Source organism: Triticum urartu, chromosome 7 (genome assembly GCF_003073215.2).
Source record: "Triticum urartu cultivar G1812 chromosome 7, Tu2.1, whole genome shotgun sequence".
NCBI classification, from domain to species: domain Eukaryota; kingdom Viridiplantae; phylum Streptophyta; class Magnoliopsida; order Poales; family Poaceae; genus Triticum; species Triticum urartu.
The window spans coordinates 670,815,865-670,836,603 of record NC_053028.1 but is presented as its reverse complement, the minus strand read 5'-3'; the positions used below and the strand labels follow the sequence as shown (position 1 = coordinate 670,836,603).

Here is a 20,739-nt window from a genome sequence, read left to right as displayed (position 1 = left end):
AGACAATTTTGCAGTGAATATTTTTCCACTGCAATCAGTTCGTCTATTCTGTGTTCCAAACAGGGCCTGCACATTTTTGCAGGGCAACAATTTCTCTCTGAAAACACATTTCATTCATGTGGCTGCTGCTCGTAGTATCAACATAGAAGAGGTTACATGGTCTTTTTTTTTGCGAGTAGAACACTTGTATTACTCAATCACCAACATGATTACAATCAGCTAAATATAGCTCAACGGCATAATTAGCTAAACAATTGCTTGACATTATTCTGGGATCCAGTGATATGAGTAATACTGGTTTCATGAACGCTCAAGGTGCTGGAGGAGGTTACACGGTCTATGAACAATACACGGAGAATACATACATACAAACACACTAATACATATTTTTTGGGGGGCAAATACGCTACTGCAGTACACTCACACTAGTTTTTTTTTGGAGCAGCCTTCTCACACTAGTAGTAACATATCGAACAGAGAAATTTTTTTTAGTCTACATATCGAACAGAAGAGAAGCCCAAGAAGGAGCTAACTTGGGTGTAATCGGGCCGAGCGTTTTCAGCCCAACAACACTAGCTAGCGCTCGGGGAGCCCACCCTGTATGACGATGGGCCGGGCCGCCTACTTTGTGGAGGAGGAGCGGTGCGGGTGCGGGTGCGGGTGCGGGTGGGAGAGCGAGGGGTAGAGGCGGAAGAGGTTGCGGGCGGAGAGCGCGGAGAGGACGGCGGTGCCGGCGGCGGCGAGCCCGCCGCAGACGAGGCTCCCGGCGACCTGCTGGCAGAAGCGGGTGAAGATGTTGCAGACCTTGTTCCACTGCAGCGCCTGCGCGCCGTCCAGCGCGATCAGGCACGCCTGCGCCGCCGCCACCGTCGCCGCGAACGTCACGTACGCGCACCCCTGCACCGCGCATGCCATCAGGCACATACAGTTAACTTTACGTGTTTTTCAGCTTATAATGCCATTAGATTAACTCGATGAATGCCTTTTGACGCTGTAAAATCAGCAGTAGTAAGGTCTTTTTTTCCTTCTAGAAGACAGTAGCAAATTAACCGGCTGAAATATATCCTGAAATAATCACAGCTAACTCTGAAATTTGTACCAAAAATGGTCAATGTGGCAAGCCATATCTCAGAAACCAAATGAACTATGTGTGCTAGCTCTCTTAAATTTGTGAGCTAGCCCACCCACCCGTATCCGTATGACTATGTGTGCTGCGGATTGAGTGGATGCAGTCTGCCTCATTTATTATTTGCGTTCTAGTACTGTGCATGCCTAGGTTGCTTTCGGTATTTCCCCCCCACAAAAATTACTAATAATTGTGTGTTTGTGACTACTCTTGTCGTGAAAGATCACAAGAGTTCTAGGGCTACAAGCAATTTGAGTGTTGCCGTGTTACGAATGCAGGGTAACATCCTACAAAGCTGTGAATTTCATGGGAAACAATTGAGCGCGTCAATAAGAAATTTTTCTACAGCCCCATAAAATTTGGAAATCCAAATTAGTTTTAAATTGAGAGAAACAAAAAAAGGCAATTCTAGGTATGCACAATATCAAAAAGACAAGCACGGATAAACTAAACAGTTTTGCTAAGTCTCAGTCGACTTAGACTTCGTTATGTCTCAATCGATGTTGTATTTCATTGATCTTGCATTGAGATTCGTACAAAAAATTCTTTTCAGTTTTTTCCTTTTTCTTCCCATGTACACTATCACTTGACTAAGATTTGGTTAAATCTCAGTCGACTAAGACCTAGACACACCCTAAACTAAAATGTTGGACACTATTGATAACTGAAGTTGTATGGCTGGTTGCTCCGTCTTGACACAGACAACAAATATGCTATCTACAAGCAGTGTTCTAGAAAGAGACAATAAATAGTTAGTTTATCCAAAACGCGCATGGTTCTAGACTAGCCAACAGTGTTCTAGAAAGAGACAATAAACGCGCGGAGTACTTTATATAAAAGAAAATAGAGAGCTTGTAAAGTCTGATCAAATTTATAAATAAAAAAGATTATCAACATGCATGGCACATGAAACTTCGATTTATCTAAATCAGCTGCACATAATTGGATGGACATGCATGCATGTGCAGCACCAGGCACTTGGAAACTTGAATGCGCCGATCTTTTCCGATGGGGAACCCAAAATGATTTGGGCTGGCCCTCGACGCATTGATGGAAACATGAATGAAAAACAGCGGCGCAGCTGCAACATCTAACGCCGCAGCGCAGTGCACTGTCCTGGTCTGATTTGCCAGTCCGGGAGACCTGCCGTGAGGAGCCGTTGGTAGATGGCAACGGTGACGGCGAGAAAGGAAGATGCTGGCTACCATTTGCAGTAGAATCGTTGTTATCATGACGGGGACCGATCGATCAGACGATAGCTCAGTGCTAACTGTTCCCTGTTCATAGCCTCTGAAAACTGTTTCCTATTCCTGTCGCGGAATTGAAGCGCGGTTGCTCCGGTCGCCGCCAGGTCGCCGTCGGGCGATCAATGAGCTGCCAGTTAGTGCCTATCTTGTTTAATTCGCCGGTGCTGATCAGAATTCATGCATGCTCTATAGTGCTCGTGTTGATTAATTAGGCGCCGGGCACAGAACGGTGTCTAGTGTGTCGAGCGGAAATGAGTACAGGGTAACAGTGATATGGCTTTCACTTTCAGTAAGATGTCGATGAAATTCACCCAATTTCAATGATTTCAGCACGCGCTAAAATATACTGTACTATATATTTACCTTCCAGTCAAAATATTTCAGCGGTCTCATTAGTACTGAGGGATTCAAATATTTTTCGTGTTTACTATTTTGTTGTTGTTGAATTTCAAGTGAATGTTTTGGCCACAAACTGAAAACCACTGAAATTCGGTGGTTCCGGTTGTGGCTGAAACCCAAAGTGACAGAGGGACTGGCCGACCATGGGATACCGAACTGGAGACTGTGCAGAAGAAACATTCAGGGCCGGAGGCGTCAGGAGAGTGATCGGAATAGTGCAGTATGTACCTTGTCGAGGAGGAGGAAAGCCCACGCCAGGGCCTTGCTGTTGCGGCAGGGGTTGTGGGTGAAGCGGCCGAGGTAGAGGCACCGGAGCAGGTGCAGCAGGTGGTACCCCGCCGCCGCGCCGGCCGCCGCCGTCAGCACCCTGCACGCACGCACGTTTCACGCTCAGTCAGACGATCACACGTGCACAAATCACGGCCGCACAGGGTACTTGTTTGCTAGCTAGTTAGCTCACCAGAGAGCGTGGACGTCCTTGACGGTGGCCTTCTTCCTGATGAGCAGCACGGTCTCCGTCTGCGTGTCCAGCCCCATCAGCAGCGCCGACGCCAGCGCCAGCACCGCGCACGCGCCCCGCATCAGGCCCTCGGCCCTCACCTCCGACGGCCTCCTCCTCCCCGCCTGCGCCGCCGCGTCCATCGCGCTCAAGGTCAAGCCCGGTCGATCTCTACTTGTGAGTTGTGATCTTGGAACGGAGGGAGTAGCTAGCTAGTGTTTGCCTCGTGTCTAGCGCACGAACGCCGTAGCTAGGTCGGGGGGTCACGGGAGTTTTATAGGCGCCGTGCGCGGCGAGAGGGCGAGTGGGAAGCGTCTGCTCTAGGGAGTGCGGCGATGGCCGAGAGCATGTGCGCACGGGTACGTACGGCGGCGGGGCGACGTGGTCGATCGTGGCGGTGCGCAAGCGGTGCCCTGTGCGGGGGTTTAATGCACTGCGGTTAACAGGCAAGACGGCAGACAATGCTCGGATGGGCGGTTAACTGAAATTGGACACTCATGGTGCTACATCCTGTCAACGAATTAGATCGTGCAATTGCTTTTAGGACAAGGCTGGGATTGGTCGTTACGGGCATGCACAATGGTGCTATCTTATCAGTGCCAAGTAGAATAAATGCTGAAATGGAGGAGAAAGAAATCATAAGAAAATGTTTGTCTTCTCTTATTTAAGAGATGATCTATTAACATAATATGTCTCAACACACTTTTGGGAAATTGCTAGTTATTGAGATAAGTTTAAGAAATGACCCATTATAGACATGTTTCTTTTATCATCTCTAAATTACATGCAAGGTTTAAGATAAAATTATTTTATTAACCATTGTACATGCCCTAAGTGAATTGTGGAGGGAGTGCATCCTGTCAAGGAATTAGATTGTGCAATTGCTTTAATAAAAGGGTCTGTGTCCTGTTTTATATATAAAGCAACAATCATCGTACGACTCAACACCATAGCATACATCCAGGACAAGATACAATGGTGCCTAAAAATAAAAAGAGTTACACAACCCCGTTACCACTCCAAGCAAACTACATGTAGGAAGAAAGGGCATTGCTTGAAGTCGTCGGGGCCCTCAACCGTGAGCGAGTTGATGAAGTCGTGCATGACAACCCGGATGCTCCAAGGCGGCACAAGCATGCTCCTTGGTGAGGCGCTCCGCTTTTGCCGCGTTGGCCGCCTCCTCCTTGGTGAGCCGCTCGGACTCCTCAAGGCTGAGTCGCATGGCATGGCATTTCTGGAGCGGCAGTTGCAAGCATTCGTCTGCGTCGTGGTCAAGGAACGGCGGATGACGCCACGGACCAGGTCGTCCTTTGAGTCTGAGGGCAGGGCAACGGGTGTAGATCTACATGATCCTCAGACGGACCGGCTAGATCCTGCCCGGGGCACCTGCCTTGCACGGTAAGCTGCCCCGCCTCCGACTCAAGGAGCACGGCCACGGGCTCGACAATGCCAGCACCAGCACTAGCACCGCCGAGAGGAGCGGGCCAGAGGTGACGGCCCAGGGCTTCAAGAGCCGAACGTAGACTGCCATGAATCGATGCCGTCGTGTGTAGAGGAGGAGCCCCACCAGGTCATCGGGAAGTGCACGGAGGAGGAGGAGCCCCAGATGGAGCCACGGGAGTGAACAAAGGAGGAGGAGCCGCCTTTATCAACTCGCGACTGAAGAAGGGCAACTCGGATGGCGAGCTTCTCGTTTGGCTCTGCCACAAGGGCATCCTAATCATCGGGTTTGGCTTTGGGCGAGGTGCCACTGTTGGATCCGGTCATGGTCCGGCTAGGGAAGGTCATCAGACGAGAAGAGTGGGGGGGAGGGGGGGGGGGGGGGGGGAGGGGTTGTGCGATCAAGATGAGCCAGCATGGTCCGGATCCTGTATGGTTGCCGTGTCCAAACGCTCCTATGTCTGCCCAACATATGGACAGGATAATAAGCGATGCCGGACAACCCTCATTTGACCTGGATTTAAGGGGCTCGGTTGAGTAGCAAATTTTTGTCCGTGCAGTATCTCACTTGTTCGTACGGACATTAAGGGAGAAAGCAGAGGAGATGCTCTACGGATCACACGCACAGTATCACGAGCTAGAACAAACTACATGGCTCGTGGCAGTAGAGCGTGCGTAGACGGCAACAACATGTCACATGCTACAACTGCTCAAATTTACTACTGCACATCCATTAACGCCCATTGCACATGACCCTTCACTTTCAGAGAATTTATCTATCCCTTTCCGATCTTTGGTAGTACTACCCAACAAATACAGGCCCATGGTTTATCACCACTACATGTGGGTTAACCGTGTAAGTAACTACTAGGTATTAGTACAAGTTTGTAAATTGTTGAGCCGATTAACTGACAAGTGAGAAACTTTCTTTTTAAGGAGGGTTTTCCCTGACATCTACATGAAGGATGCACAGAGCCACAAGTAAAACTAAGCACTTCTCAAGTCTTCTAAATGAAAGCACTGGTCAAGTCACATCGCAGATTAATGGTTCAGAAAACACTAATCCAAAAAATGTGACTAGTTGAAATAAATCCACCACACCAGAGACCACTCAAATCTTTTGAGGGCTGCCGCTCTAGCGTCTTCTCCTCCACTTCCAGGCTTTATTACTGTGCCCTGAAACCTATCGATCAGCATGTATTCCTTGCAATCAGTGTACGTCAAGGAGCACACGCACAGTACAACGAGCTAGAACGAACTGCAATGCTCGTAGCAGTGGAGCGTGCGTAGACGGCAACAGCAGAACAGTTACAGTACTGTTCGAATTTGCTAGAACTGCTACATCCATTACTGCCTGCCTAGCTTTGCCCTCTGTCGTGGTTTCAAGTCTGACAGTAGTGTAGGGGGGTAAGTATTAAGAGGCAAGACCTTAACTGTGGAGAAGTTGTAAGAACGCAATGTTTACGAGTTCAAGCCCTTCTCGGAGGAAGTAATAGCCCTACGTCTCGGAGCCCGGAGGCGGTCGACTGGATTATGAGAGTATGAATTACAGGGGTGCGAACCCTTGTCTCGGAGGAGGGGGGTGGCTTATATAGAGTGCGCCAGGACCCCGGCCAGCCCACGTTACAAAGGGTTCAATGTATATTAAGGCAGGGCGTTACTGGTAACGCTAGTAATAAAGTGCTATGATGACCATAAAAACTACTTAATGACCGACCGTTAGCGTGCAGAGTGACTTTAGGTCTCCTGGCCGTCGAGTGGTCGGATCTTGGTCGAGTGATTGCTTCTCGGTCGAATGTCTTCGAGTCTGTCGAGTGGAACACCTCCAAGTCGATTGAAAGGTGATTTCTTCTAGAGATGTCCTTGGGTAGGGCAGTTAGGACAGGTCCATGACCCTACCCTAGGTACATAGCTTCATCATTAGCCCCCGAATGGATCGAGGTTTGAGTGGGGAAGGAGTTGAGAACTTCTCCGACTCGTTTTTCATGCCGTGAGCGTATCTTGTTTCGGATCAACGGACCTGAGTGACGACAGCAACTTCCTTTTCAGTCGCCTTGATCCATTCTTAATTCTTCGTCGAGTGAGTTTCTTTACTTGTAAGGCTCCGAGTGACGGTGCGGAGGAGATCTTTGGTCTGACAAGTTGTTTGCTGCCCGCAAATTTTGTGGGATCCAAATTTTGGGAAGCGCGCGGGACGGGGGAGGCCGCAGTAATTGGATGGGATAGAGCGGAGCCGCCTCGATCCCCGTGTCACCTTTTTCGCCACGTATCGCGCGCGCGATCGTTACAGGATTTGACAGAGCCACCTGGGCCTACCCGTCAGCCACTCGGAAGCGGCCTCATATAAGGCGTTGGACCGGAGTCTCCCGAACAGCGCGTTCCCATTACCTTTTCTCCTCTTTACGCCCCTCCGCTGCGCTCGCTCTCGCCCCAGCGTCACCGCTCCGTACGCGTCTCGCCGACGACAATGGGGAAGGAGAAGACGGCGGCTCTGGAGCGGGCAAAGAAGGCGACAGCGAGGTCGAAGGGGAAGGCGACCAGCCGGGGCGGATCTTCCTCGCGGACCGGCCTGCCGAAGGGCTGGATCCAGGGCGACTGGATCCACTCGAGGATCGCCCAAGAAGACCTCGACGATCTGGCCGAAGGGGGGCTGATCCCCTATGACTCGGTGCGGCTTCCGGGGAAGGAATCTGAGCCACAACCTCGGGAGGGCGAGCGTGTTCTTCTTGCCACCCACGTCGACCGTGGATTTTCCTTGCCTCCTCACCCTTTCTTCAAGGGTTTCTGAACTTCTTTGGGGCACAACTCCACCATTTTACCCCCAACTCAATCATTTATCTCGCCGCTTTCATTTCTTTGTGTGATAATTTTCTGGGTTGCCGGCCTCACTGGGGTCTTTTCAAGCATATTTTCACTTGTCGCTCCCAGACAATGAAAAAGGCTAATCCGAATGGCGAGAGGACCCAAGTGATCCAGATGTGTGGGGGTCTTGGCATTCAGACGAGAGGGAAAAGCTCCTTTCCGGCCATGATTCTTCCTGACTCAGTTCGCGGATGGCAGTCGACCTGGTTTTACTGTAAAGACCAGTCGACGCCAGGGCAATCGACTGGCCTCCCTCCCTTTACCATGGACCGAGTGAGGAAACCCTCCCCTTTGAAGGTGCTCCCGGAGGAGAAGGCGCACGTGAAGGTGTTGGTCAATCGAGTGGTCCAGCTTATTCGTGACGGGGTCACTGGTATGGATCTCTTGGAGGTCTTCCTTCAGCGGCGCGTCCAGCCTCTTCAAGCTCGAGACTATCCGATGTGGATGTATTCGGGTCTTGAAGACTCCACTCGGATCCACCCGGAGGAGGTCGACGACGACACACTGGAGAAGTGGCTGTCGGGCATTACCGGGAACAAGGACAATCCCAGGGGAGCCAGGAGAGTTCCCCCATTTGACCAGTCTCGTGCACCAGAGCAGGTCTGATTCTGAGTTTTTGCTTGTAATCTGAATTCACTCGCGCAGCTGCCTATATTGCGTCGACTGGCTTTGTTCTCCCTGCTTTCTTTCAGGCCATCATTGAAATGTATTCAATGCCCAACGGGGAGCAAGAGCAAGCTCTGGAAGGCGAGGCGAGTGGCGGCGACAGTGGCGAGTGGACTTCCGATGGTGAAGGGGATGAAGGAAGCGACGACTCAAGTGATGGAGAAGAAGTCGAGTCGCCCCCTCGTAGGGAGAGGCGATCCAAGCTTGACCAAGAACGGCCGAGTGCCCACGACAAGGCAACTGCTCAGGCTGATCAGTCTTTGAAGCGCTCAGATCTCTTCACCAACCCCGACTGAGAAGGCGCCCAAGCACCCCAAAGTTGCAGAGCCGAGGACTCGGAAGGCGTTGCCGAAGATCAAGATTGATATCCCCATCGCCTCCGCGTGAGTGTCTCTCTTTGTATTCACTCGACGCTCCGTGCTGTTTGTTTTTCTTGTTTTAACTGGACGAACTTTGGAATTGTCAGCGCTGCCACTTCCGGGACCTCAGCTTACAGGGACGATGATGAGGTGATGGAGGATGCGGTCACTTCTAATCCGGGTACGATTTCTGCCATACTATCTTTATTCAGTCGATTCAATTGTAATGTGCATCATTGGGTGACGTGATTTTGGCAATTGAACTTTGCGCAGCTCCCAACATTATTGACCTCCCTGATGATGATGAAGAGCCCGAGAGGTCTTTGACGAGGAAGAATAGGCGAGCTCCTGTAAGTGAGGCGCTACAGTCGACGTCGAGGGCGGAACCAGTCGTTCAGGACACTGGCGACGTCAATCGGGGTTCTGTTACCTTCGTCGTGCCACTGTCGAGTGCCTTGCCTTCTTCGTCGACTGCTCAGGCCCCTGTCGACCCGCCTTCAGTTTTTGCGACCCATCATGTCCCAGAGGACGAGGTGAATGCTGCTAGGGAAGCCATACGCCAGGCGGGCATTATGATGGAGAAGATGAAGACGGTGCAGGACGCCAGCCAAGCCGCCTATGATGCTAGCTCGGCTCTCCAGAGCAACGTTCAGGTTAGTTGGTCGCCGCTTGTTCTGTTAGGATATGCTATCTGAAGATTCTTTCCGAAAATCTTTGCATCTGTACACCTACTGGGTGCGTCGATTGAATTTTTGGACTAGTGGAGGCACGCTGAGTGCACCCACTGGGTGTAGTCCCTGAGACTACGGTGGACTGCTGGCAGTCGACTGTAGTCTTTGTATTTTGCCGAATGTATAAACCAAACTGGTAGTTTGTCTCTTCCACTCAGTCTGGTTGAGTGGGATCAGAACCGGTGGGGGCACGCAAAGTGCACCCACTGGGTGTAGCCCCCGAGATTACGGTGGACTGCTGGCAGTCGACTGTAGTCTGAGTTCTACTTTCTCTCTTTCTGCCCTTTTTTTTGGACTCGACTTCGGCGGGCCGGTCGAGTGGGATCAGAACCGGTGGGGGCACGCAAAGTGCACCCACTGGGTGTAGTCCCCGAGACTATGGTGGACTGCGGGCAGTCGACCGTAGTCTTAGTATTTATTGCCTTTGTTGTTTTTTGCTGTAAAAATAACTTCTCCCCTTTGATTTCAGAGATTTTGTGATCTTGAAGCTCGCTTTGCTGACTTGGAGAAGCAGCAGATTCAACTGAACCTTGACTTGGAGCTGGCCAGGACAGAGCTGCAAAAGGTCAGAGACGGCGCCACTGGTAAGACGAGTTTGTCGACTGGTCAGTTTTAGGCTTGAGTACCCTTCTGCTATTTCTGAATCAATCGTCATTTCTTTGCAGAAAAACTGAGAGAAGCTCTGACGAAGAAGGATCAGGATTTGGCTGCTGCTCGTAAGGAGGCTGACGACAGGACCGCTCTGGCCGAATAGAAGCTGGCTTCGGTCGGCCAGTTGGAAGAAGAGAATAATAGGCTGAAGACCGCTCTGAATGACTCCAAAAAGGAGTGCTCGCACTGGAAGAAGGTGAATCTCGTCCAGGGCGAGAAAATGGAAGGCATTGCTCGCAGGAGGGATGATCTAGAGAGCTATCTGAGAAGTCTTACCAAGAAGTTGTTCATCAAGCTTGAAGGTGCACATTCTGTTCCGACTGATTTTTTTTGTGTCGACTCAGTGTACGAAAATTGACTTATTCTTGGATCGTGAATGCAGAGTTTTGCCAGAATTTTGAAGAGGAGACTGGGCGGATCGAACCAGGTTTGGATTCAATCAACTCTCCCGTGAAAGATGAAACTGCCATGAATCTGCTCCGTCTGGAATCTCGCATCGACAGTGTCGTGGACTACTTGGCTCGACTGAAGGTCGCCATGTCGCGGATTGACCCGGCACTTTGGCCAGAGGCTGTGCTCCAAAATGATCTTGAGTCCCTGATGACTCGACTAAATGAAATCCCAGACCGAGTGCAGGAGTGGAAGAAGTCTGCTGCTCGGTGTGGCGCTGACGTGGCTCTGTCTTTGGTTCGTGTCCGCTGCAAGGAGGTGCGACAAGACAAACTGGCAGCAATCAAGGTCGCCAACACCCAGAAACTTGACTTCCGAACCTTTATGGAGACTTTCATCGCTGCAGCCACTCGGATAGCCGACGGCGTCGACCTGGATGAGTTCGTCGAGCCTGCCAGCCCTCCTCCCGCGGAGTGAACAAACTCTTATGTCCCACCTTAAATTTGCCTCGGAATGCAGAGTGGTTTTTATATCCGTTAAACTTTTTCGGGCTACATGCCCGAGTACTTCGATCTGTGATCCGAAACCTTTAGAATTTACCTGAACTTGGTTTACCGTTGAATATCTTTATGAATCTCCTGTTGAGTGAACCCATTCTTCATTCGAGACAACTTTTGTATTCGCAGCGCAGCTCCGAAGGAGAGGGAAGCAGTCGACCCATGTCTTGTCGCCCTTGCGGGTCGGCGACGGAGTGCGCATCATATTTATGGCGAAGTCTCCAGGGGAAGGCGGTGGTCGACCCACACCTTGTTACTGCAGAGCGGGACGGAGCGCACATTGTATTTGTGGCGAAGCTCTCCGGGAGGAGGTGGCAGTCGACCCGCACTTCGTTACTGTAGAGCGGGATGAATCGCGCATTGTATTTGTGGCGAAGCTCCCCAGGAGAAGGTGGCAGTCGATCTGCCCCTCGTCGTCCTTGAGGATTGAGATGTGTTTTGTACTTAGGCGAGTTCTGGACTGCAGCTAAGCCCCCGAGTGGGAGGATTGCTCTCCACTCGGTAGGATTTTTTCAAACTTAGGCGGGTGCCGGACTGCAGCTAAGTCTCCAAGTGAGAGAATTTAGGCGAGTACTGGACTGCAGCTAAGCCTCCGAGTGAGAGGATTGCTCTCCACTCGGTAGGATTTTTTCAAACTTAGGCGAGTGCGGGACTGCAGCTAAGTCTCCAAGTGAGAGAACTTAGGCGAGTACTGGACTGCAGCTAAGCCCCCGAGTGGGAGGATTGCTCTCCACTCGATGGGATTTTTTCAAACTTATGCGAGTGACGGATTGCAGCTAAGTCTCCAAGTGAGAGAACTTAGGCAAGTACTGGACTGCAGCTAAGCCCCCGAGTGGGAGGATTGCTCTCCACTCGGTAGGATTTTTTTTCCAAACTTAGGCGAGTGCCGGACTGCAGCTAAGTCTCCAAGTGGGAGAACTTAGGCGAGTACTGGACTGCAGCTAAGCCCCCAAGTGAGAGGATTGCTCTCCACTCGGTAGGATTTTTTCAAATTTAGGCGAGTGCCGGACTGCAGATAAGTCTCCAGTGAGAGAACTTAGGCGAGTACTGGACTGCAGCTAAGCCCCCGAGTGGGAGGATTGCTCTCCACTCGGTAGGATTTTTTCAAACTTAGGCGAGTGCCGGACTGCAGCTATGTCTCCAAGTGAGAGAACTTAGGCGAGTACTGGACTGCAGCTAAGCCCCCGAGTGGGAGGATTTCTCTCCACTCGGTAGGATTTTTTCAAACTTAGGCGAGTGCCGGACTGCAGCTAAGTCTCCAAGTGAGAGAATTTAGGCGAGTACTGGACTGCAGCTAAGCCCCCGAGTGGGAGGATTGCTCTCCGCTCGGTAGGATTTTTTCAAACTTAGGCGAGTGCCGGACTGCAGCTAAGTCTCCAAGTGAGAGAACTTAGGCGAGTACTGGACTGCAGCTAAGCCCCCGAGTGGGAGGATTGCTCTTCGCTCGGTAGGATTTTTTCAAACTTAGGCGAGTGCCAGACTGCAGCTAAGTCTCCAAGTGGGAGAACTTAGGCGAGTACTGGACTGCAGCTAAGCCCCCGAGTGGGAGGATTTTTTAAATACTTAGGCGAAACGGATTCACAGCTAAGCCCCCGAGTGGGAGGCTGGCTCGCCACTCGGTAGGAAACTGTTTTTTCAAACTTAGGCGAAGCGGATTCGCAGCTAAGCCACCCACTGGGGGATTTCTTACGCAAAAAAAAACAATAATAATCACTGGGAAAATTATAACGCTCTTGTCTTTGATAAATAAACTATAGGAGTTTTTCTTATTACATCTCATCCGAGTGAGAATTCAAGTATAAAAGGGGCGGAGTAGCTCCGCATTCCAGGTTCGTGGCTCATCAATCTGGCGATCAACATTGTAGAGGTGGTATGCTCCTTTGTGGAGGACTCTGGTGACTATGAAGGGGCCATCCCAAGTAGGAGAGAGCTTGTGTGGTTTCTGCTGATCCACTCGGAGGACTAAGTCTCCTTTTTGGAAGGCTCGACTCTTCACGTTTCTGGCATGGAATCGATGCAAGTCTTGCTGATAGATGGTCGATCGAATTAAGGCCATTTCTCTTTCTTCTTCTAGGAGGTCGACTGCGTCCTGCCGGGCTTGTTCTGCTTCATCTTCAGAGTAGAGCTCGACTCGGGGAGCGTTGTGAAGCAGGTCACTCGGTAAGACTGCCTCGGCTCCGTAGACCAGAAAGAATGGGGTTTTTCCGGTCGATCGATTCGGGGTTGTTCTCAATCCCCAAAGGACTGATGGAAGCTCGTTGACCCATGCACCTGCTGCGTGCTTGAGATCGCGCATCAATCAGGGTTTCAGTCCTTTGAGAATTAGGGCGTTTGCCCTTTCAGCTTGCCCATTCGACTGGGGGTGAGCGACCGAAGCATAGTCGACCCGAGTGCCCTGAGAGGCGCAAAAGGCCCTGAATTTGTCGGAATCGAAGTTTGACCCATTGTCCGTGATGATGCTGTGCGAAACTCCATATCTGAATATCAACTCTAATGAAATTGATAGCGGTGCAAGCATCGAGATTCTTGATAGGCTTGGCTTCAATCCATTTGGTGAACTTGTCGACTGCTACCAGCACATGAGTGAAGCCGCTCTTACCTGTTCTCAGTGGTCCAACCATGTCCAGCCCGCAAACAGCGAAGGGCCAGACGAGTGGAATGGTTTTCAGGGCTGACGCGGGCTTGTGCAGCATATTGGAGTAATACCGACATCCTTCACATTTGTCGACTATCTCTTTTGCCATCTCATTGGCTCTTGGCCAGTAGAACCCCGCTCGGTATGCTTTAGCCACAATGGTCCGAGAGGACGCATGATGACCACAGGTCCCCGAGTGGATATCGTTAAGGATCATCTGACCTTCTTCTGGTGTAATACACTTCTGGCCGACCCCAGTCGCGCTTTCTTTATATAACTATCCCTTTATGACTGTAAAGGCCTTGGATCAACGGACGATCTGTCGAGCCTCTTCTTCGTCTTCTGGGAGTTCTTTCCTTAGGATGTACGCGATGTACGGTTCTGTCCAGACGGGAGTGATAACCAAGACTTCCATGATCAGGTCGACCACAGCTGGAACTTCAACATCAGTCGGATCCGTGGCGCTTTTTGGCTGCGGGGCCTCTTCAGTGAAGGGATCCTCCTGGACCGATGGTGTGTGGATGTGTTCCAAAAACACATAGCTAGGAATGGCTTCTCTTTTGGAATCTATTTTTGCCAGATCATCAGCTGCTTGATTTTTCAGTCGGGGTATGTGATGAAGCTCTAACCCCTCGAATTTCTTCTCCAGCTTTCTCACTGCATTGCAATAACCAGTCATGGCTGGACTTCTGACGTCCCGTTCCTTCATCACTTGATTAACCACCAAATCTGAGTCGTCATAGACCATGAGGCGACGGACGCCGAGTGAAATGGCCATGCGCAACCCATATAAAAGTGCTTCGTATTCTGCCTCGTTGTTAGAGGAATCAAAGTGGATTCGAAGAACATATCTGAGTTTATCTCCTTTGGGGGACACCAATACCACTCCGGCGCCGGAACCATTTAGCATATTGGATCCGTCGAAGAACATGGTCCAATGCTCCGAGTGAACCTGAGTCGGCAGTTGCTGTTCAATCCACTCAGCGACGAAATCCGCGATTGCCTGGGGCTTGATAGCTTTCTTTGTCTCAAACTTGATATCTAGAGGAAGGAGTTCAATCGCCCATTTTGCCACTCGACCAGTTGCGTCTCTATTATGCAAGATCTCTGACAACGGAGCGTCGCTGACGACTGTAATGGAATGATCAGAGAAGTAATGGGCAACTTTCTTTGTGGTCATATAAATCCCATATACGAGCTTCTCATAATGAGGATATCTTTGCTTCGATAGGGTCAAGACTTCAGAAATATAATACACTGGGCGCTGAACTTTGAAGGTTTTCCCTTCTTCTTCCCGCTCGACCGTAAGTACCGTACTGACGACTTGTTCTGTTGCTGCAATGTAAAGCAGCAAAGGCTCCTTGCTAATTGTGGCAGCAAGCACCGGCTGGGTGGAGAGCAGAGCGTTGAGCTTTGCGAACGCTGCGTCAGCTTCAGGAGTCCACTCGAACTTGTCAGACTTCTTCATCAATCGGTAAAGAGGCAATGCCTTTTCACCGAGACGAGATATGAATCGACTTAGGGCGGCCAAGCAACCAGTAAGCTTCTGAACATCGTGCACTCGCACAGGACTTTTCATTCGGAGTATAGTACCGACTTTTTTCTGGATTGGCGTCAATTCCCCGCTCGGAAACGAGAAAACCGAGTAACTTTCCGCCAGGAACCCCAAATGTGCATTTTGATGGGTTAAGCTTGATATCAAACCTTCTGAGGTTGGCAAAGGTTTCAGCAAGGTCAGTCAGCAGGTCAGAACCCTTCCATGACTTGACCAAAATATCATCCATGTACGCCTCCATATTCCTACTGATTTGGGTGAGCAAACACTTCTGAATCATCCTCATGAATGTGGCTCTGGCATTCTTGAGGCCGAATGGCATGGTAACATAACAGAAGCACCCGAATGGAGTGATGAAAGCTGTTTTGATTTTGTCAGGCCCATACAGACGGATCTGATGGTACCCGGAATAGGCGTCTAAAAAAGACAGTCGCTCACATCCCGCAGTCGAGTCGACTATCTGGTCGATGCGGGGAAGAGGAAAATGATCTTTCGGGCAGGCCCGATTGATATGTTTAAAGTCAATGCACATGCGAAGTGACTTGTCCTTCTTGGGGACCATGACAACATTGGTGAGCCACTCGGAGTGGTAGATTTCTCGGATGAACTCCGCCGCTAAGAGCCGAGCCACCTCTCCGCCGATGGCCTTTCTCTTCTGGACGGCGGACCGTCGGAGATGTTCCTTGACAGGTTTTACTTTTGAGTCGACTCTTAGGCAGTGCTCAGCCAGCTCTCTGGGAACACCCGGCATGTCAGAGGGCTTCCATGCGAAAATGTCCCAGTTCTCACGGAGGAACTGCATGAGCGCTTCTTTCTATTTGGAGTTGAGTGTTGTCGAGATATGAGTTGGAGCAGCGCTGGGGTCGGTCGGGTGGATGTGAGCTGTCTTCGTATCGCCAGTCGACTGAAAAGATGACTCTGTAACGGGCTTCTTGGCTCTCAACAAATCACTCGGGTCTGCAGTCTTCTGGTATTCCTGCAACTCCACTACTGCCATCTGAGCATCAGCGATCTTCGAACCTTTCTGAAAACATTCTTCCGCTTTCTTCCGATTACCTGTAATAGTGATCACACCTTTGGGGCCAGGCATCTTTAATTTAAGGTACACGTAACATGGTCGGGCCATGAAGCGTGCATAAACCGGCCAGCGTGGTAGGCACTCTGGAAGTCTACAACTTCAAATGTCAATTTTTCTTTGCGATAATTTTTGGAATCACCGAAAACCACATCAAGAGCAATTTGGCCGAGTGATTCAGCCTTCTTCCCAGGAATGACTACATGGAAACTCATGTTGCTGGCACTGAGTCTGGACATCGGAATGCCCATCCCTTTCAACGTCTCAGCATACAATATGTTCAAACCGCTGCCACCATCCATCAGGATTTTGGTCAGTCGAGTGCCTTCAACAGCTGGGTCGACCACCAAAGCTTGCCTCTCAGGGGTGGCGATGTGCGGTGGGTGGTCGGACTGGTCGAATGTTATGGCAGTCTGAGACCATTTCAGGTAACTAGGTGTCGCCGGAGCGACCATATTCACCTCTCGATTAATAACTTTCAGTCGACTTTTGCTTTCAACATCGGCAAAAATCATCAGAGTGGAATTGACCTGAGGGTATCTGTCGTCACTGTCTTCTTTGTCCTCGGCCTTGTCTGACTCCTTTTCCTTACCTTTGGGCTGCTTGCCCTGGAACTGCTGGATCAAGAGTCGACACTGTCGAGTGGTATGTTTCGGGTAAATGAAATTACCCTCTTCATCTTTCTTTGTGTGGACGAGACATGGCAAGTCCAACACATCATTTCCGTCCTGGTCTTTAACCTTTTTGGGGTTCCAAGGCCATTTAGGTTTCCCTTTAAACCTTCCTTGGGTTAAAACCAAGGCTTTCCCGGGAGCCACTGGCTCGGCTTTTCGCTTCTGTTTCCGATTGGAATTTCCTCTAGTTTCTTGGGCGACTGACTTGAGCTTGCCACTCCTGAGTTGATCCTCATCTTCACCGTTAGCGTACTTGGTGGCAATTTCCATCATCCGATTCAGGGACATATCCCCGGTTTGACCGAATTTCAAATTCAGTTCTCTCTACTTGACGCCTTCCTTGAAGGCACAAACCGCTTGGTGGTCAGGCACATTCTCCATGAAGTGATGTAACGTGATCCACCTCTGGATGTAATCCCTCAAAGTTTCATTCGGCTTCTGCACGCAAGACCGCAGTTCTGTCAGCCCTGCCGGTCGCTTGCATGTGCCTTCAAATGTGGTGACGAACACTCGAGAGAGATCTTCCCAAGTGTAAATGCTGATAGGTGCTAACTGGTTCAGCCACGCTCTGGTCGAGCCCTCCAACATGAGAGGCAGGTGCTTCATGGCCACTTCATCATTGCCGGCGCCAATCTGGACGGCCACTCGGTAGTCCTCAAGCCAAGTATCGGGCTTGGACTCGCCAGTGAACTTACTGACTCCAGTCGCCAACCTGAAGTTGGGAGGAATCACAGCGGCCCTGATGGCTCTACTAAAGCACTCTGGCCCTGAAACATGTACTCTGCTGTTGGTAGGTGCATCTCTGTCGTGACCTTCTCGGTGAGCCCTGTTCCTGTCGACCAAACCTTGGACGAGAATGGATCTCGCGTCAAAGCCTGGCCCTCTGGGGTCGACTGGAATCCTTCGCCCACCACTATGAGGGCGTCTGTCATCCTGCTGGCGAGGCACATATGACCCGCTCCTCGGGGGAGGCGTGGGCACTCGACGTCGACCGTCACGGTCGACTCGGTGATCATACTGCTCATGGTTCCCATACTGGTCACGCCGGTCTCCACGTCCCTCACGCCTCGGGGCGATCTCGGGCTGTGAGCCGACTGGACTGTGTCCGCGGCAACGGATCTACTGTGAATCCTGTTCCGCGACTGAGAAACAGCGGAATTCTAATCTCCTGCTGCCCAGAGTAACGCTCTGATCTGCAGCAAGCCTCTGCCAGCCTCCGACTGGGAAGGCTGAATCGACTCCGCTATACGGGCCGCAGCTGCTAAATTCTGAATCGGAGTTCGATATACCTGCGGGGGCGGGAAGAGCTGTCGTCGACTGGATTCGAGAACCCGTTGTCGCGCACGCTCGTCGAGTGCTCGCTGGAGGTTCTTCAGTCGAGTGCGCTCGGCCAAGTTTGCCAGGCGCGCGTCCTCCAAGGCGCGAGCCTCGGGGGTTTCTCCAACGATAGGAGTGTGCAGTGCATCCACGTTCCGGCGGCGAAGTTCTTCTCTCTGCAGCGACGTGAGAGGCTCGGGAAGATACTCCTCATGGAGACGCGACGGGTCGCCTCCACCCGCGCCTCCCTCGGTGCGGGGAAAACCGGGAGGACTGGGCGGTCCATCGACCATCAGAACCTCCGCCGCCGGATCGCTGCTGTCGCACTCGGATGCGGTCTCTGCGGAGCTAGTCGAACAGGCCGTAGAGGGATTCGTCGAGCTCGATCGCCGTGACTTGAGGGGTGGCCTACTGACCCGAATCACCGGCCCCACGGTGGGCGCCAACTGTCGTGGTTCCAAGTCTGACAGTAGTGTAGGGGGATAAGTATGGAGAGGCAAGATCTTAGCTGTGGAGAAGTTGTAAGAACGCAAGGTTTACGAGTTCAGGCCCTTTTCGGAAGAAGTAATAGCCCTATGTCTCAAAGCCCGGAGGCGGTCGACTGGATTATGAGAGTATGAATTACAGGGGTGCGAACCCTTGTCTCAGAGGAGGGGGGTGGCTTATATAGAGTGCGCCAGGACCCCGGCCAACCCACGTTACAAAGGGTTCAATGTATATTAAGGCAGGGCGTTACTGGTAACGCTAGTAATAAAGTGCTATGATGACCATAAAAGTTACTTAATGACCAACCGTTAGCGTGCGGAGTGACTTTAGGTCTCCTGGCCGTCGAGTGGTTGGATCTTAGTCGAGTGATTGCTTCTCGGTCGAATGTCTTCGAGTCTGTCGAGTGGAACACCTCTAAGTCGATTGAAAGGTGATTTCTTTTAGAGATGTCTTTGGGTAGAGCAGTTAGGACAGATCCATGATCCTATCCTAGATACATAGCTTCATCACCCTCTGCGCAGGGCACTTCGCTTTCAGATAGCAACCAGAGAATTCATTCGTTCATCCATCCTTCCCGATCTCTGGCACCCAAACAAATTCAGCCGCATGGATTATTAATAGCGCTCCAGCCCTCCATACACGTCTACTGTTACCGTGTAGGCAGTACAGGTAAGTAATTTTTTGAGCTGATGAACTTACATGATTCAGGGGTCCTGATAAGCCACCAGAACAACTTTCAGACTGAAATGAATCTGGCACCTGATTGATCTTGTAGTACTATTTTCATTACCTTCAGAGAGTGCTGACATTTCTCCATAGCTTGGGCGATCTGGCGTATCTTGAGAATTGATGGAGCCTGGAAGTTAGGTGTATTTTTGTCTGTGTGGTGCGTCCAGACACTGTTATTATCTAATTGATGCCGGAAACAGTGCTCAATTAGTGTGTCCTTTCGTACCATCAATGGCAGCTACAGTCGGTGTACGTGTTGATCAAGGGCTACGTTTCACCATCGGCCGTTGAGTTGGGGCAAGCTTAAGGGTGGTACAATTGTTATTACTACAACATCATATCGCTCTTGAAGAGAAGAAGAACAGAGAACGTCAGGCGACTGGTTCCTGGCCATGGAGAAGGTGGGTACGAACAATTGTTTTTGCTTTGTTATTAAACTGTTAGCAATTCAAACTACAGCCTTGGTTTTGCCGAAGATCTATGGTTTCCTGTTGCAGAACTGGCAGCGCCTTCATTCATCCATCCCCAAAGATGACAACCTTTTCTTTTCCGGAAAGAAGCAAAACGCTGCCATTGCGCTGAAGGAAAACAAAAAAACTCACAACAGCGGGCAAATTCAGAAGGCAAGCTTACTGTAGCTAGACTTAGTGGCAAACAATCATGCTGCATGCATGTGAGCCATGTATTATTGTTACTTCGTATTTGAGAGTTAATTAAGGGCCCCTCCATTCATGGGGGAACGACTAGTACAGAGATGCATGCGTGTGTATACACTTGACTTCGCTTAACTCCTACAGTCCTGCTTGTGCGAGCGGTCCCGTTACGGATGCAGGAACTCTGTACACCATACATACACAGTAGAATAATCGAGATTGGGAAATTCTTTTGGAGTCTACTTTAAAGTTTAAACCCTATGTTTCTCCAAGAGTACGTGCTCAGTTTTAGCAGTGTTCTATACTACTAGTACTACTATTTTGGTTTTGCGGGAACAAATTGGTAGGAGTACTACTACTATACCGTTTGCAATCTTTTGGTCATGTTATTTCCCAGCCATGTCTTTGACACAAAACCTACATATATACTACACTTTAATTGGTGATCCATCAATTCCGTATGTAGCTAGGCACGATGGCGATGGAGCCGAACAGGGGTATCCCTCTCTGACAGCTGAAGCAGCTAGCGAGTTCCGGCGGGAACAAAATTGGTTGGCGAGCGGAGCTTAATTAAGTGCCACTTACTCCGGCCATCCTGACGCGCGAGGCCGGTCGAAGCATCAGGCATTTAGGCGTCGAGGGACCGATCCAATCTGCAACCTCTGGAATCAATTTCTTTTTAAAATAG

The 20,739-nt window shown here is 50.6% G+C and overlaps 1 protein-coding gene across 1 annotated transcript; it reads right to left on the bottom strand.

Annotated features, from left to right (window-relative positions):
• Nucleotides 1-189: 189 nt before the first annotated feature.
• On the bottom strand, nt 190-3,650 carry LOC125525017 (CASP-like protein 2C3). The gene is made up of 3 exons (XM_048690045.1): nt 3,233-3,650; nt 3,001-3,139; nt 190-897 (listed from the first exon to the last, which is right to left on the bottom strand). The coding sequence occupies exons 1-3, from the start codon at nt 3,412-3,414 to the stop codon at nt 622-624; spliced, it is 597 nt and encodes a 198-aa protein (XP_048546002.1). The 5' UTR covers nt 3,415-3,650; the 3' UTR covers nt 190-621.
• Between the last annotated feature and the right edge of the window lie 17,089 nt (nt 3,651-20,739).